General features: G+C 37.8%; 1 protein-coding gene across 1 annotated transcript; it reads right to left on the bottom strand.

Annotated features, from left to right (window-relative positions):
* Positions 1–94: 94 nt before the first annotated feature.
* GFM2 (GTP dependent ribosome recycling factor mitochondrial 2) lies at positions 95–17,800 on the bottom strand. The gene is made up of 22 exons (XM_063179797.1): positions 17,516–17,800; positions 17,271–17,353; positions 16,901–16,990; positions 16,250–16,334; positions 15,148–15,193; positions 14,093–14,190; positions 12,882–13,007; positions 12,394–12,482; positions 10,298–10,386; positions 10,011–10,071; positions 9,729–9,914; positions 8,052–8,132; positions 7,192–7,340; positions 6,514–6,654; positions 6,334–6,433; positions 5,618–5,807; positions 4,388–4,464; positions 3,753–3,891; positions 3,448–3,633; positions 1,902–2,017; positions 1,477–1,659; positions 95–1,023 (listed from the first exon to the last, which is right to left on the bottom strand). Exons 3-22 carry the CDS (start codon positions 16,961–16,963, stop codon positions 895–897), a joined length of 2,334 nt encoding a protein of 777 aa, XP_063035867.1. The 5' UTR covers positions 16,964–16,990; positions 17,271–17,353; positions 17,516–17,800; the 3' UTR covers positions 95–894.
* Between the last annotated feature and the right edge of the window lie 146 nt (positions 17,801–17,946).

The raw sequence follows: 17,946 nt of genomic DNA, 5'->3' as shown, positions 1-17,946 counted from the left end.
AAAAGTAGGGATTCTTCACTGTGAAATCATGAAACTTGATACCATAGTTACTAATTCCGTACACTCTAAGGTTGAAGAAAATAAAGCTAAGACATTATTTAAATTTGGAGCAAACTATCTTTTTTATTTCAAAGTATCACTTGCCCCTTTTCTAGGTAACCAGACAATTGCAACCCATAGCAAATCAGAACCATTACAGCTTAATTTACTAATTCAAAAAGGTAAACAAACAAACAAATCTGTTCTTAACATACTGCAGGATGGTAAGTGGGAATTAGTCCTGGAAAAACTGCCTTTCTTATATTTTTTTTTTTCACAGATCTTACTTGATTTGCAGAAGTATCCATTTCTTACTTGATAAACTTGGGTAAAAATTACACCCAGTCCTCAACTCTGGTTCATAAGTGGTTTCTATCAGTGGAAGTAATACCTGTAAGTTGTACAATGTGAAGTGCTTATTAACCATATCCTTTGTACAGCTGAAAACAAATCAAAATACAGAGTGCCAAAACTGTAAAGTTATTTCAGTGATAAACAAAACTTCCACAAATTTTATTTACTAGATCAGGAACACAGTCCCAGTGGCACATTAAGGTGGACTTAGTGCTCATTTCTGTGAAGACGATATGCATCATTTCTCATTACAAATGTCCACAAGATAAGAATTTGCAGAGCAGCAAATTTGGTTACATCACTGCTTTGCAGTCATGAGGTTCTGCCAGCAGAGCAGTCTCTTGAACCTCCCTCCCTGGACAGTTAAAAGCAGTCTCAGACAGTTCATACAGCTGCTAACTCATTATTTGCCATCACCAGTAGGTCCCAGACGAACACACAGGCGTACATACGAAAATATTTAACAGGAGGACAGAAAACACTGTTCCTAGAGAGTAAAGATCACACCAACCCCATCCTCCTCTGAAGAAGTGCACTTTGCTCTTGACTGCTCAGGGCTTGATAACTGGCAAGCTCCAATGTGAAGGTTGCTGAGCCCGATGTTAGAGAACGCAAAACTGTTGAGTAGCCCTGGACAAAATGGAGAATACACATCACTTAGGTTAGGATAAGGGGAAGATAAGTTAGCACAGGAAGCTGCTTAGACCACAGAGAGAGAAAAAAAAGTGTCAGATAATAAAATACTGCAGTGTACTAGTAAGTTAACTCTCCAATATTACTGTATTAGAATTGCAACACATGCATGAGTCAATAATAATCTTTTTTAAAAACTGTTCTCCATAATACTGTTTTTGTAGTATTTATTAGTTCTCTAGCTTAAAGCTGGTTTAGCAATCTGAATTTGGCATTAAAAAAAGCTACTCAATTTGAGGACACTTCCTTCTGACCTTCAATAATTAAAATACAATTTAAAAAATCCATTCTAAATTTACTTATCCATAACTAAAGAAAAGTAAACTGAAGCCAAATATCTTAAAGCTTATAAAAAAGATCAGTTTTATCATTGCTAAGGTAATCACATACCATCATTTCTGCTAGTGGAACAGCAGCGACCACAACTCTGTTGTCTTGACGAGACTGGATTTCCTGAATATTACCTCTCCTCTGTGCAAGATCAGCAAGTGCTGCACTGAGATGATCTTCACTTACTGTGATTTCTAGGTTCATCAGGGGCTCCAGTATTTGTATACCAGCTTTTTTCAAAGCCTACGAGGAAAGGAAGGAAGTTATGCTGATGTACTCCTATGGGCTTTTTTAAATAAAATTGACATAAGTACTTGTATCACTGAAGCTGACTCAAACTCTCTACTTGCAAAAGCTGTAAATTCCCCAGCAAGGGCATTAGGAGAGCATGCAAAGAGGAACAGTGACCAGACATTGATACACGTGTATTCTCCCAGCAGTAGATCATGCTACTGTGTTCAGAGAAGCTTACAGTTTCACTGTACCTTTTGCAAGCAACGGGAGACACAGGCCGATACCATTGTGTGCGACGTGTCTGGGTGCACTGTCAGTGATTGCACTGTCACATCTATATCTTGAACTGGGAATCCAAGAAGAGGTCCTGGGTAGGGCCATGAAGAAGAGATAAATGGGAAAAAAAACCCACCAAGCCCATTTGTTTTCAGAATATTAAGACGTGTGCAAAAATTTTTCAGAATTAACTGGAAGTTTCTCACTTTCCTCTTTGCTCTTTCCTTTCCTGTCCTCTCCCCAGGGGTGTGGCTACTGGTCATGTTCCTCATTTAGAGGTTTTGTCACTACTAACTTTACCAAAAGAGACACAGGAATGCAGCCTCATACTTTTCTTAACTCTCTTTACCAAAAGCACAGATAATTTTCAGAACCTCCTGATATATACTCATCCAGACAACCATTACCAAAAAGTTATTTTTAAATGCAGTTTATTTTCTAAAACAAGTCTCTTTAACAAGACATCATTTGAGAAAGCAAGAAAAACTTTTCTTTAACCAGAAGACAGAATATTTTCTGTATTTTCCCCAATGCCTGATACTAACACACAACCAAAACTCCAGGGGTAATTCAATTTCATAAACTAAAATCCTAAGGCAGATTACCTCCAACCCAGGACTCTCAACTAGACCAAACTGTCTTAGACTACATATGAGACCTGAACCACATCTGAGAAAAGAAACATTACTTTTTTTTAACAGAGAACATGGCCAGGTATTTTTATTTTTTAAAGCACTTAATGGCATCAATTTCAGGCTGGAGACAGCAGAGTTCTGAAGTTTCTTCAAGAAGCATAAAGAAAGCACATGGTTAAGACATTCTACAGCCAAAGATGGGAGATGCTTTCGAATTCCACAGAACAAATATGAAAAATCACTTCATGCTGGTACTTAAAATCTCCTTTGTTAATCCACAACCTACTGATAATACTGTAAGGCAGTTTTTTGTCCACAAGTTACATAAGACTTCCTATTTTTAATTAAAAGTCAGAGACACTTTTAATTTATTCAAGGACACTTTAATCCTTTAGAAAACACAGACTTTCCAATTACGTGAAGTTTTTACTGAAAACTCATGGATTTAGCATATTTGAAATTTTAAAAAATGCATTAGTATTGTAACCGTAATAGAAGTGTAATACATGCTGGCCTATGAAACCATTTCAGTTATATCACTATGGTTTACATGATGTCATGAAGTAAATGTCTTATCTCTTATACCCCATTAAAAAATAAACCAAAAGAACTCCAAGTTCACTGTTAAGTGACTGAGAAGACAACAACCTTAAAAACAAATGAAAGGCATGCTGATTTCCATTCCAGGCAAAGAGAAAAAGATGTTTGGCAAATTTTGTAGTAGAATTTTTTGTAGTTTTTGTAATTTTCCTTTGTACCTTACATATACATTAGTTGTACATATATGCACTATCTTTTTTTCAAGCTACCAAGCAGTTTTTCCTTCCAGAAAATGGATTCTTACAAAAATATTAGACCAGTATAGCCATCATAACATTTCCTTTACCTTGAATGCATGAATTTGTGATTCCATTTTCTATAGCTCCTTGGAGTTCTTTGGGCAGTACTTCACTGACATTCTCAGCATAGCTGATGATGGGTTTTGTTGCTGCCCCTTCTCCTGACGTGGGCCTCACCTCTATCTCCGCAGTTACACAGTGTCGTTTATGACCTACTGTTTTGTCCAATATATCTGCAGGGGGAGGAAAAAAATAATACATAAAATTCATCTGAAAGCTACTCATGTATCTTTTAAAGTAAATCAAGCTACACAACCAGAAACAAGATGTGCCTTGCATTCACTCATTTTACCTGTAGCTTGGGCAGCATTTAAGATGGTTTCTCGGTATGCTATTTGAAGAGGTCCCAAGTAAGTCTCAATTCCATATTCACGTTTGATTCGGTCATGAATAATTTCTATGTGCAGCTCTCCCATGCCACAGAGGATAGTCTGGTGAGATGATAATTAAGAGAGAAGTGGAAAAACACGCAAAACTCAGGTTTTAATACAAATTCTTTAAGCAATGACCTGCATGCTTCAAACTGTCTCTTAAAAATGCTTCTAATTCAAATGGCCATAATACTTCAAATTCTAAGGACCCTAGACATTGCTCTAAGTCATGTAACATAAACACCATTTAAGTAAGAGTGTTGTTACCAGTACTGTGCTCATCATAAAAAAGATAATCTTACCTAATCTTAAAGACTATGTAATTCAAACCTTTTTAAATACAGAATTGTCAAAAACATGCAGAACATGGGCCGACTTCCTCTGTTGTGTAAAGCACAAGTGCCAAAGACTATTTTAGTTTCATACACATATCATAGAAACATTCAGAGAGTCCTTTTTAATCAAGAACACCTCAATATGCAAATGAACTAACTAAAGCGTGGTCTTAATGTTCTAAAATAATGTTATAAGATGAGCAATAGAAGATTCATCTTACTTGTCCTGTGTCAGGATCTGGCTTCACTTTTAAACTTGGATCTTCACGCTGAAGGCAGCTCAATGCATTATCCAAGTCTGTACAGAAATATCAAACATTTTATTTGAAAGATCAGAGTAAGTGTCTAAATATCACTTTCCTCAAAACAAACAAAAGAATCCTAGAGGAGCATAGATTTTGACAAAAAATTCAGGTCAAATTACAAGTAGCCAGCAACTTCTGATTTTATCCCACAAATTAACTGTGCTACAAAGTGCTTGAATTTAATTATTATACATGCTATTTTCAGAGTGGTATTTTGTGTTTCTATGAAGACAGACTGGAACCTACAAATTATTAATGAAGCCAGTAAATAACTGATAAATGTCAACTGTTACATGATATAACTAAGAACTTCAAGATAACATGAAATAGTCCAAATGAAAATGTAAATAATTTTTATACATGGTTTTGGGGTTTTTTTCTGATTCCCCATTATCTTAACTGCTGAGGAAAGCAGCAGAATGATGAATCAAGAGCCAAGACTGCATACATCATACCTTACAGTCTTTGGGGGGAAAAGCCACAAAAGTAAACAAACAAAAGCAAACTAAAACATCCAAACACCACAAAATCAGTAACACCTTATAACCCAGTGGCTCAGCCTGCAGACATGTTGCTCCAAATCTGTTTTCTACCTCACTCCATTCTGTCACAGTACACTGGTACTTCCCCTCCTCCTCTTCACCCCCAAACAAGCTCAGCTTTGTTAGAACAAAGATACAGAATTTAAAGGGCATTTCCAAAAAGAGTCATATCACCAAGCCATCTACTGTTGAGAAAGACAGTATGATTACAGGACTGTAAGGATGCAAAGATGAACACTAACTAGAAACAGAGAATTCTTGGTATATAAAGAATTTATAGAGTAAAACTGAGAGTGCCAGCTGAAAAAAAAAAAAAACATTTCAAGGCTATTTGTACTTGGGACACTATGTACAGCCCACCACTGTAACTGCAGCAAAACTCAGAATAAGTATCCCTTCTATTTCTAAATGAAGAACTACTACTCTTCTAGACACAAAAACTAGCAAAGTAGTAGTACCACTACTGCTTGATTCAGTTATAACAAAGGATATGGACAATCATGATCTGAAGTATACCCTCAGTACAAAAACATCAGAAAGAACCATACTAGATCACTGGGTTGTTAAGTCTGTTAAGTCATCCAGTTAGGTGGCTGCATTGTACCTTGTTGTCTGGCCATTGAAGGCGGTTCAATGGTACAGAAGAAGACAGGCTCAGGGACCTCAACACCTGCCAGCAGAAGACTGTCTACACCACTACCAGACCTCTTCTTTTCCCCAGCATCCCTTCCAGCTCGGCGTGCTGCAGCAACAGCTGAAGCCTTTGATGACACTATGGTATCTCCAGTGGCACTCTAGAGATCAACAAAGGAAGTGATGTGAAAAAAAAACAACGCCAAACTCAAAATGTATGCTAAAGCTGGTTATATTTTAGAAAATCTGTGTAAATGAGATTCATGCAGCCTATTCAGAGAGTAAGAAATTATTAAACTAATAGAAGCAAGCACAAAACACATTTCTTTGAACTTGAAACTGTTCCTTTTGGGTAACTGATTCAGACCATCATTCCCCTTCCCCACAGGAGGTCTCTTGTGATATTACACTGTATTTTAAGAGTTACAGTATTAATACGAGCCCAACCCTAACAAAACACACCTTCAGCTTTCAGTCCTTTCCAATCAGCACTGCAGTTTCCAGGTCAATTACTGATATTTGTAGACTGTGGTATTTAAATTTAGGAGGAAGTACATCTAAACGTACTTCAATTAAAGCAAGTTTACATACGTCACCACAATCAAGAACATCAGAGATATGATATCACAGAAGTAGAAAGCACACTAGTGAAACAAGCTCCTTTACAGTATCCGTATTCTTCATTACCTGTTTTAACCCAACAGTCAGAGCAATGTTGCCAGGCATTAGTGATGGTATTTCGATCTGCTGATCAGCAAAAGGCAGGAGCAGCCGGCTCATTCTCTCTCTGAAAATTAAATTCTCTGTTACTCAGGACTTTAACAGGCATTCCAGTACTACATAGAACCACACCTCTATCTTACTCACGTGCAACTTTTGTTAATATTATATACAGCTGACTGAGGTTTCAATGAACCTGAGTAAACACGAACAAAAACTAGTGGTCCACGACATTTATCATGCAGAACTTTGAATGCCAGGGCACACAGATCATCCTTGTACCACTGTCTGCAAAATAAAAAGCACAACAAAAAGCATACCTTGTAGGATTAATCCGCTCACACGCATGTTTATCTAAACTTTCACTCATTTAAGAGGTGATATGCTTCTTACTGCAATGTTAGTGGAGGCAGATTTTCAAAAACTGTAATTTGTACCAAAAAATAATAATCTAAGTAGTTCCACCTCCAATAGGACATCTTATGTAAGATGTTATGTGATTCAGACAATACTAAACAGGATTCCTAGATCATGTTTTTGTGAAATGACAATGTCCTCAGATTAAAAAAAGACTAAAGAACTCCAAAATGCAAGTTTGACATTTGGAGATAAATGCATCCAATTCCAGCAGAACTGAACAAAGCAGGTTCAGTACTCAAGTGTATTTTTCTGTCCACACATCTATACTATTACTTAATACCTAAAGACAGTAAATATTTTTTTAAAATATGAATGCTTTGTTAATATATTTCATTTTCTGCTTTTGTGTTTTCCTACTTATCTTTCCTTCTTTTTTTCTGAATCTCCTTTTCTACCTGTACTTACAGAAACTCATATGAACGCTCATTAGGTGCAGGCAGGTACAAAGTAATAGCATCCAGTAAAGGCTGCACCCCTTTGTTCTTCAGCGCACTGCCACAGAGCACAGGGACAGCCTTCTGAGCTAGAGTGATTCTGCGGATAGCAGACTGCAGCTGCAAAAACACAATTATCTTCTGTTAATACACGATCTACAATTTAGTCGCACTCCAGCTATTAGATACTGCTAACCAATCTCCAAAAAGCTAAAAAGTATGTTTGTAAATGCACCACTCATCCAAAACCCTTTCACTGCTTTTAGCAAGCTCCAAACCATAAACCCAAACATTTAGATGCTAAAACAGAAGACACTGGTTTTAAGATTTCTAAACATTTCACACAAATCTGCTGCTGTTCTTGTTATAACAATCCTTTGAATTCAGTATGTTGTAATTCACTGCTTTCAACATGCAGTGTTTAAAGATCCAACCATTCCAAAGTAGCTGAGATGCTATTTTTGTTAGTGAGAATCAGCAGCTCAGTCACAAGCTGCACTGAGTCTACCTGCAAGTTCCATTCACCTTTCCCTAAATTCTTTTGTGGCAGTCTAACTTTCAAAAAAAAGAAAACCCCACCTTCTTAAATAAATATACCCAACTTTTAAAATAAAACCTAGCATGCCTAAGAATCATAGCATATCTTTTTAAAATTCCTACTAACTCTGAATATATTGTTCTACATCCACACTACTGTTAATTTACTGCTTAAATGGTGTGATCTCATTTTATTGAAAAATCTGCAAAATCATAATCTGCATGTGTCAATGGAAGAATAACCCAAACCCTTGCAATAACAACTAGTAAACACTTGCAAATATAAAAAAATACCTTGTCAGCTGGAATTAAGTCAAAATTTTCACTATTTTCTCCTAGAACCAGTTCAGCAAATTCATCATCCAGATCTGCAACCTTCAACACAATAGTTCTTTATTATTTGGCATACAGCAGTTTCACAGAAAAGTTACATATCTAACTTACTTAAAATATATAGCCAAACAGAGCAGAAACAAAGCCTTTAAAGACATCAGCAATTATAAATTCAGATAATATAAAATTATGGAAATGAAGGCTTCAAGAAAGGATGGAGGGAAAAAACCCGGGGAAGCCTGAAGTAAGCAGCAAGCAACCTTTACAAGCCAACAAACACTGAGCTAGAAGAAACAGAGAAGCATCATGGCATTTTGGCCTTCTTCATGTCAAGGATTTGTAGGTCCAAGAGCATGTATCTGTTTTCAAATTGTACCAGTTAGCTTGACATATAACTTAACTCCTTAAACATCTAACATACTGCACTGTCACAGGTTCAGAACACCCAAGCACAGGAAAGCACTTTGCCCTCACTATTGGCTACACACCAATTAGCCAAATTCTGAAATAAACCCTTGATAAGCAATTAGAAGTCTTATCAAGTTAACAGTTAAAACATGAAAGATAAAGGAAATAGTTTGTTTAATTAAGTGAAAGTAACGTGTGCAAAATGGCCAGTATTGAAAATGCTACAGTTTACAGCGTTTTGATAAGGAATATAAACAGCATAGAAAGCATTTCAAAAAATGGTTTGCAAATACAAGGTTATCTCAATTATCACACTACTGGTACAGCCCTTCCTCCTTCAGGAAGGGCCCAGAAAACAAAGGGGAAAAAACCAATACTATTCTTACAAACCTTTCTACCTGACAACACATTTCTTAATTGTGTATATGTTCTATGAAGTCAGAGCAATATAAAATAGTTATCTCCAATTTCAAAGGAAACAGAGCTACCATAATCTGTTTATGCACTTGCACAATATTCAAAGTTGTGTGGGTGGCAGCCCTTCCAACAAAAGGATCGATTTATTTAAGGATCTGTTGAGCTGCTTCTAATACAGCATTTAGTGTCATTTTGACCAGGCTGCAACATCCCATCCAGCTTTTAGCTGTCATTTCAAAAGAGTACGGATACCCGGCAGGTTTCAAGTCAGATTTGTCATGTTTCATGTAAATGTACCAAATATATTTTGGGATCTAAGACAGTAAAAACACCATCTGCTTTTAGCTTCCCCAGCACAAAAGAGACAGAGAAATTGTAGGAATTCCGTTGGAAAACCACTAATGGGGCTGGAGGCCCAGAGAGATAGGTTTGTCTGGCTTGGAGAAGCTAAATCGGGATGCAAATACTATATCTTACTATTTAAACTAGTGGTAGTGGCCCTGCTTCAGGGAAAACAGAATCAGATTCTCCTCAGAGGTACACAAGAAAAGCACCAGCCTGGCAGTTCCAGCTTGCACCACAGTAAAATCCCACTGGACATAAAGAAATTATGGTCAAGCACTGGGAAAGGCTGCCTACAGAGAATCATCATCCCTTGACTTGAAAACTCAACTGAACAAGCCTGAACAAGTCAACCTAATGCTTTAAGCAGATCACTTAACCAGACACCTCCAGAGGTCTCTTTCAGCCTACTTTTCCTACTGCTCTGAGTAATGGGTTTAAATATATTATGTATTTACTTTAGAACTTTACTTGTTCTATTAAGGTATTTCTTGCATCCTGGACCTCTTGGAACAGGTTTGGATCATCAGTCTCCAGCAGCAGTTTTCGCTCAAAATTTTTTCCATCATCCACATCAGAAGTAGGTTTCCAAATTATTCGCTCCTTAGTCACAACATCAACCAGTCCTCTGAAGGTCTTGGCTTCCCCAATAGGCAACTGCAAATCAAACTGAGACTTTAGACTGATGGAAAAAAATTAAGAAAGTAGTTCCATTCAAAAGACACGAAACGAGCATTTAATTTCTAAGCTTACCTGTAACAGTAAAGGTTTTGTCTTCAACTTTTGTTTGATGCTCTCAACAGCGTATGTAAAACTACAGAAAAGATACTAAGTTAAACAAAACTTCATGATATTAGTATGATAGGCTCACCATTCCCTACTTACTCAAAAATTACTCCTAGAATTATACAAAAATATGCATTTCCATAACCAAAGAAGTATATAGTATTAACATAATTGGGTTGCTCTGTGCTTAATGGAAAATGCTAGACATTCCCTTATAAGCTTCTTAATAATGATTAAAATAACTGCCTGAATACCTTGCCCTGTTTTTGTCCATCTTGTTTAAAAAGCAAATTCGTGGTATCTGGTGTTTGTCCGCTTGTCTCCAGACTGTCAGAGTTTGTGCCTAAAGCAAAACACAAAATGGAAACATTAGGGTCAACAGCTGCACTACATGCTCCCCAACACCACTGAAGGTCTGAGTTGAGAGTAGAGAAGGGAACTGTGTTGTGCATTGTGAGAATCCCATTTCTAGCATCACAGATGAACTCCAAAGGCAGCTTTGTCTTAGCTTGTCTCTCAGCTGTTGTCATGTTCTTTTCTGCACTAAGGGCATGCAGGCATAGTGGCAAGGGAATGTGAAGAGAAACTAAGCATTATGGGGGGCACATATGGGGAAAACTCTGTAATGTAGTGACTTTATGCTTTATTGCCAAATTACTTAGGCACACACAGAGGCAAGCATTTCTGTGGCAACACATACCACACTAAAAACTACTGTGGTTTTAACAGTAATTTGTGCACGGCTGAGCCATTCATCATATGTATTTTAACTTGAAAATTAAAGCAGGTATATAGAAAAATCAGTTCCAATTCATTAATAGTCCCTTACCACTACAAGGAATAACGTAAGAACTTGCTACAGTATTTTAGAAAAAAACAAGAAGATCTAATTGCTTTGTTTTTGAGGGTGGAGGCTATTACTCAGTTCAGGTTCATATTTAGTGGCACCTACATGTTTTCCAGTAAGAAGTTAAATAATGTGACTTACAGTGATTAGGAGTTCCCTCATCCAGGAAAAACCTATGTCCCATGCAAGAGGGACTTCACATGTAACTTTTCTACAGGATTGAACTACTGAAACATCTCATGCTGTAGAAAGTCCAGTTCTAGCTTGCCTCCACCACTTGCTGTTCATTACCATGGAAATTCATGTGCACTACATGATTTAAAATTGAATCTCAGCTTCCTGAAGCTGAATTTTTATAAAAGCATTGAGAGAATACAGAGAAAAATCTCTGTACATTATTTCTGCCTGATTAAAGTCATTAAACACTGCAGGAGAGCTTAACTACGAGTCACTGGAGATAAAATCAGAGAAAACTGGGAAGGCACATTCACCCTCTAAGAGAATTTGTAACTGTGGAAACTACACAGTGAGATGCAGTTGCTATTTCCCAGATAGGATGTGGTCAGCATGCCTGACTTCCCACACAATACATGCTGAGCAGAGTGAAGACACTGTGTCCAGGTTCTGTTTAAATCCTTGCAAGAGAGGAAATTCAGTGGTACGTTGTAGCTGGCAAGCCACATAGGAGCTGCCAACCAAAGGGAGAAAAAGGTGACCTTAGATGTAACACTAATATTACCCAGCTAGAAGGTACGACCACTCCCACTGAACCTGATGCATGACTACAGTCACTGAAGCTCCACCTAGACACAAAAATAGTATTAAAGTAAATTAAAAATGGGGAGAAGTTGGCTCCTGGGAACTTCTGGGATCAGACAACAGGCTGAACTTGTCTCATTCCAATAGCGACATCTATTGGGTAAAAACTGCACTCTATCCATGCTGAATGACTAACTCAAGCAAGTTTGGTTAGGGATTAGAGCTGGTTAGCATATTGCTTTCAAGACACTTTTGCAGCCAAATGCTATCACCAGAAGTCTTCAAACCTTAACCTGTAGCAGTTTTCAATTACATTAATGAGGAGTGTTACTCCATAAACTGTATAAACTGTTAAGTCTTAGTCCTTTAAGGGTGCTAACAGTTGCTGGTAGCAGGTAACATACTGCACTGTGAAGGCCCAGGGTCTCTCTTAACCTGTTGGCATGTCCCCCTGGATCTTTCCTGAGGCACCAACAGACGAATTAACGACCCCTTAGGAGCACGTCTTTCTGTTTGCACATGACCCTGAACAAGGTAGTTGAACCCTGCTCTGATCCAGTGGATTGTTCAGTGAAGGGTCCCTGGGTCTCCATAACAGAACACTGAGAGACTGAATTGGGCACAAGGATTTAACCTTTCCTGGGGAACTGAAAGACTAATCAAACACAAAGGGTTTGAGAAAATCTCTCCCCTTTACCATGACAGACTACACACACACACACAAATTATAACAGTTGATTTTACCTCAACACCAGCTGAAGCATCAAATACTGCTACTGCTCCATCTAGGACTCTCAAACAACGCTCAACTTCCACTGTAAAGTCCACATGGCCTAAAAAACAATCTTCCTTTTATACCATCATAATTCAAACAAGCACCATCAATAGGTCATTACAAATTTAAACATTTTCTTTTTCTTTCAAATAAAGTCAAAACAACTTTTTCTTTACTTGCAGAGAAATACACCTATCAGTCTTTGAAATAAACAAGATTATTATAATGCATACCTAGAACTGAGAATGATTTAATGTGGAAACATCTGAGCTCACTTTATATAAGCTAGGAGTCAGCAAGTAATAATTATCCAAAGCTGAACAGAGCTTATTATAGGTGTTTTCATGGATGCAATTAAACCAATTAAATTTTGCACCACATTTAAGACAAAGACACTCTGTGACACTCCACCTCACCCTCTCTCCCTTAATACATGAGTGCAACTAAAGAACAGTACCTGGGGTGTCAATCAGATTGATTCTGTAGTCCTTCCAGTCAAATGTAACAGCAGCAGACTGAATGGTAATACCACGTTCTCGCTCTTGTGCCATAAAATCTGTCACTGTGTCTCCATCATCAACATCTGCAAACAGAAACCACGACTGGGCAGGTAATCAACTCAAAATCTGAAATTGTCTTTGAATACAGATGTCAAGAGAGAGTTGGAAATAGTCTCTTTTACATGTGTGTATATATATAAATATATAAATATATATATATATATATATATATATATATATATATATATATATATATATATATATATATACACACACACACACACACGTGTGTGTGTGTGTGTAAGCTAAGAAAATTAGCCTTTTTGAAAATATTACAATGCCGGGTAATTTACCCAAGCTCCCTTTCCTAGGAATAAATGCCCTGCAAGTGAAAGACAAGCTATTCCAACAACCTTTTTGTTGTTCTTAATCCCAGTAGCACCATGAGCACCTTAAAAACTAAACAAAGACCAAAATCATGAACAAACTACAACTTTAAAAAACCTGGCTGCACTCACTGTATGGAATGTGACTGACATTTTGAAATTTGGTAATCAAAAGGTAATTAAATCAAAAGTAAAGTACAAACAAACAAACCACCAAGTAAGAGGCTGGGCTTTGCTTACTTTTTAATAACAAGAGAAGCAGCTCACATTTTTAAATTAGTGGGATCCTGAGTATCAGTCATATACAGTTGAGAAAAGGGTATAAAACTTAAAATGTCAAAATGAAACCCAAACAGAGGCTGCTGTGAGCATTTCAATCTTGAAGAATTCTATTGAACTTGCTGTAGCAAAGAAGTCTTTCTGTGTCATGGCTTTCAAAAGAAATGGATACTTTTTCTTACTCTGCCCTCTTCACAGGTCAAAAGAGAACTCAACAAACTGCTTTACCCGAATAGCCAATTAGCAACCAGCAAAATAAGGAGATTCTGTAATTAAATGTTAAATAAAACATAACATGATGAAAGTAAAAGAAAAATATCAACCTATGATATCTAAAATCAAAACTGCCTTAGTGCAAAAAGGAACATGCATTAAAATTCAATTAAACTGCAGCACAACTTTGGAACAACTGTCTCCTACATGAGATATTCCATCAGCAACTGTACTGTAATGGTACATTATAAATTTCTTAAACCTACTGAAATACAAAAAGCATTTCTAACCTCCAAGTGTTCTTATATATCCAGAATAATACAGCATTCTCTCTGTTGTTGTAGTTTTGCCTGCATCAATGTGGGCCATAATGCCAATGTTTCGGATTCTGCATTAAGTGAAAACATTGTGGTTAGTGCAGTAATTTTTTAAGCCTGTGATAATTCTTATTTGTATAATTAATATTCCCCAAGAACAGCACACCAGATTAATAGCATTGCTTCTCTGCTGCATATCTGATATAGTGTACACTCCAACACTGAAAAATGTCAGTATTGATATGGTGGATTTTCTTCAAATCAATAGTACTGAACAGTGTTGCAACAGGTTTCCAAGCTCCACTTCATGGAAAACCCCCTCTTGGGATCATGCTCACCCATCTGCCCTCCCGACAAACAGAAACAGCCCCTCCTCTCTCTTATCCATCCTAATCCCTGACACCTGGTGCTCTAAACAACCTATTGCATAGATACGCCTTACACCCCAAATACAGCACACCCAAGTTCCCATGAAGCTGTCCTTGATCCCGTTCAGCCTACTCTTCCTTCCTGAAGTACTTCACCAGTAGCTTCCACAACTGCTTTGCTTGTTTTGCACAGCACAGCTTGTGATCAGCCCCATGTTCACCACTAATGCTGCCTTGACCTCACCCTCAGGTACACTTCCAAGGGAACTTCATCCCTAAGGCACTTCTTTGGCAGCTTAGCCCCTAATTGCCTTGCCCTCATCAAACGTGCCATGAAAACAAAGCGCACAGCCCTGCCCACCCGCAGCCCTCTAGCTACCAAGACATCCTTCCCCCTTCTCCACCTCCCAGCAATACCATGGATTGGGAGCTTCCCTAACAGCCTGGTTTTGGTTAGGATGGTGCAAGCAAGGGACAACACAGGACCTTTGTGCCACGAGCAAGCACTCTCTATTAGAATGCCACAAGGGTAAAGGTAAGCGAGTACTAACTTTATATTAAACATGCACATCAGACAGGCATGGCAACAATCTACAATGCTTTATCACATCAACTGTTCCGACTGAAGTTACATCCCAACAATAAACTAGCTTGACGTACCTGGATATATGAGGATTAATCACAGAATGCAGAGACTTAACATCTCCTGGAAACAAAACAAAACAAAACAAAACAAAAAAACAAAAAAACAAAAAAAAAAAAAAAAAAAAACAAAAAAAAAAAAGAAAAAACTTCTCAGACAGAATCCAATGTAGAAATATATTTAAGAAAACTTCTAAAAACCTTATTTAAAAAAAAGATTCGGAGCCACAAATCATGACAATCTGTAATCTCTACCACCTCAATTTTCTAAAGATATGAACCTAATTTTAAATAAACCTTTCCCCATCTCAAAAAAAGAGAAATGGTTGAGAAAACAGCTGTAATTTAGAAAGAACAGAAAAAAGGCAACAGAGGAAAGTATCATCATCTTACTCTGCAGAAGCATACCTCAGTTCAAGACAACTGTAATGCAGACATTCATCTGAACTGGTGATTAGATAATTAATTTGAAAAGTTATTTCTTCTTTAAGCCTTAAAGCTATACAGCATAATTCTCAGGGACAAAAGGCAAGCTAAACTGTGCTGAGAAAATATGGGACTGGGAAGTTTTAAAAGCTATTTTCTTGCAAGATACATTCTTTCTCACACAGCTTAACTATGAAATAAGTTGTCAAAGTAATTTTTTATGAAACTACCCCAAATTCATTCTTCAAGCTACTGAAGTTGTGTTTCAGGAAAAAAGTAGTATAGTTCATCCTTGACAGGCCACACAGAATTCAACAATATTTAAGCCAACATTCTTTTACCACCTACAGATCATCAGTCTCATCAGAAACACACCGAAGCAGCATCTTACAGGAACCCTTAACGAGAGGTCCCAGCACACTTCACAACTCACCTGACTTCTTATTACATGTACCTTTGCTTATTATTGCTTTCCAAAGGCTTTATACTGTGAATATACTGAGAAAAGAGCAGCAACACAAAACTCTTCAGTCCTTGAGCTAAGCGCTCTATTTATGTTTCATGCATTAAATTCTATTAAAAATGACCAAAAGAATACAATAAAACAGAAACTGTACAGAAATAGAAAGAATTTCTTATTTTTATTCACTTTTAAATTAATCCTTACTATAAAGAAAACCACATAAACTTATACCTGGTGGAGAACTGTAGTTTCTCAGACTGCAGCTTCGCTGTGTCACACCCATGACTCTCGTTTTTGTATTTCTGAAATACATGTACTTGAAAGAAAAAAGAATTATACAGAACATTAATTGTTATGACTAGCTACTTTGCAGCCACATTTCTGGCAGCTGTAGAAAAATAATCTCAAAAAAAAAAATCTACAGGAACAGATATTGTTGCTGGGTATTTATACAAGGTCAAAAAACTAACTATTTAAAATCAGATGCTTGAAGTTGATGTCCACTGAGGTTTAAACCAAGTTTAAACTGAGGTTTAAACCAAAGTTGATCTAAATAGTATTTGGGATAATCAGTAAAAATTTATGGCAGCATCAAAATATTTTTCAATTTCCAAAAATTTTTAAATACATCTAATTACTTTTGTCAATAATTTAACAATTACAAGAGTTAAGCAGTCAAAAAATTTACACAAAATTTACAAATTCAGTTCCCAATTCTGAAGTCCCATTCCAAAATGAAAGTATGGATTGTCCAGAGGCCAACCATTAAAGACAAAAAAACCCAAACAAAAACCAACACATCAATTAAAAAAGCTTACTCAGAATAACACAAGTGTTTCCCTTGCTCACAGAGGAACTATCAAAACCGGGGGGAAAGCTTACCTTATTGCACAAACTTGATGACTTCAATGCATTCACTGAAAATTTCCCCATAATTCTCAACATTCTGCCTCCCGTCTCTAAAGCTGTTCCCTGGCAAGGTAAGTAAACATTGTATAAAATGTTTCTGACAGGAAACAGGCTAACCATGTTCCTCTGACATAACTCAATCACAAAACTTCATTCTTTTTCATGGGAAATCAGGTTAATATTTTTCAGGTTATTGCTTTGCAAGTTAAATCAGTGTCAGATATGTAACAATAATATTATTAAGTCTTAAAAATGCAGCATAAATGCATGCCCACAAACACTAAATATATTTATCACGGAAAAATTAAAGCAGAATAACGAAAATTAGAGAATTTACACTCACTCTCAGATAAGTTCCAGAGCTGGCGAGCAAAGTGCAAATAGCTTTTCTAGTCTTGAAGAACGAAGGATGGCAGGCCAAAGTACCTATTTAGGTCAGAAACAATAGAAAATATTAAGTACAGCAGCGTCAAAAGCATTCCTAAATGGCTGCCGGTTATTCGAGGAGACATCACTGTCCAGCTCCCATGACTTTCTGTTTCGGAGTAGTTTCACAATGCAGAGTAAGGGCTCAGCGCACACGCTCACCTCCACTCTCTCATCTTGCGATTCGCACACGCCTCCCGATGGCGCCGGCGCAGTTTGCTGACCGGGGGAGCGGGAAGGGCGCGCTGCCTTCACGTTGTCCGTGACGACTCCGCAAGCCGAGCCCAGCCGAGTCCCGCCAGACGCCGACCTCCAGAGGCTCTCTGCAAAGCGACACCGCCTTCCGGCCGCGTTCCGAACCCCCCGGGCGTTTCGTGCGCCGGCTCCGGGTCACCTTCTGCTCCCGGACCTCTCCCTCGGCCCGGCCCGGGACTGCGCCGGACCTGCCCCGGCAGCGCAGCCGCCGGAAGGCAACCTGCTTCCGCTTTCCCCCGCTACCTCACCTCCCTCCCGCGTTCCGCTCTCCCTCCACAACTTGACAGACCAGGCAGCAAAAAGCGCCTCTTGAACCTCTCTCGCTCTGTTTCTCCCCC

This window comes from Melospiza melodia, chromosome Z, assembly GCF_035770615.1.
Source record: "Melospiza melodia melodia isolate bMelMel2 chromosome Z, bMelMel2.pri, whole genome shotgun sequence".
Lineage (NCBI taxonomy): Eukaryota > Metazoa > Chordata > Aves > Passeriformes > Passerellidae > Melospiza > Melospiza melodia.
Note: the sequence above shows the minus strand (reverse complement) of the source record. Positions and strands in the feature narration are given on the sequence as shown.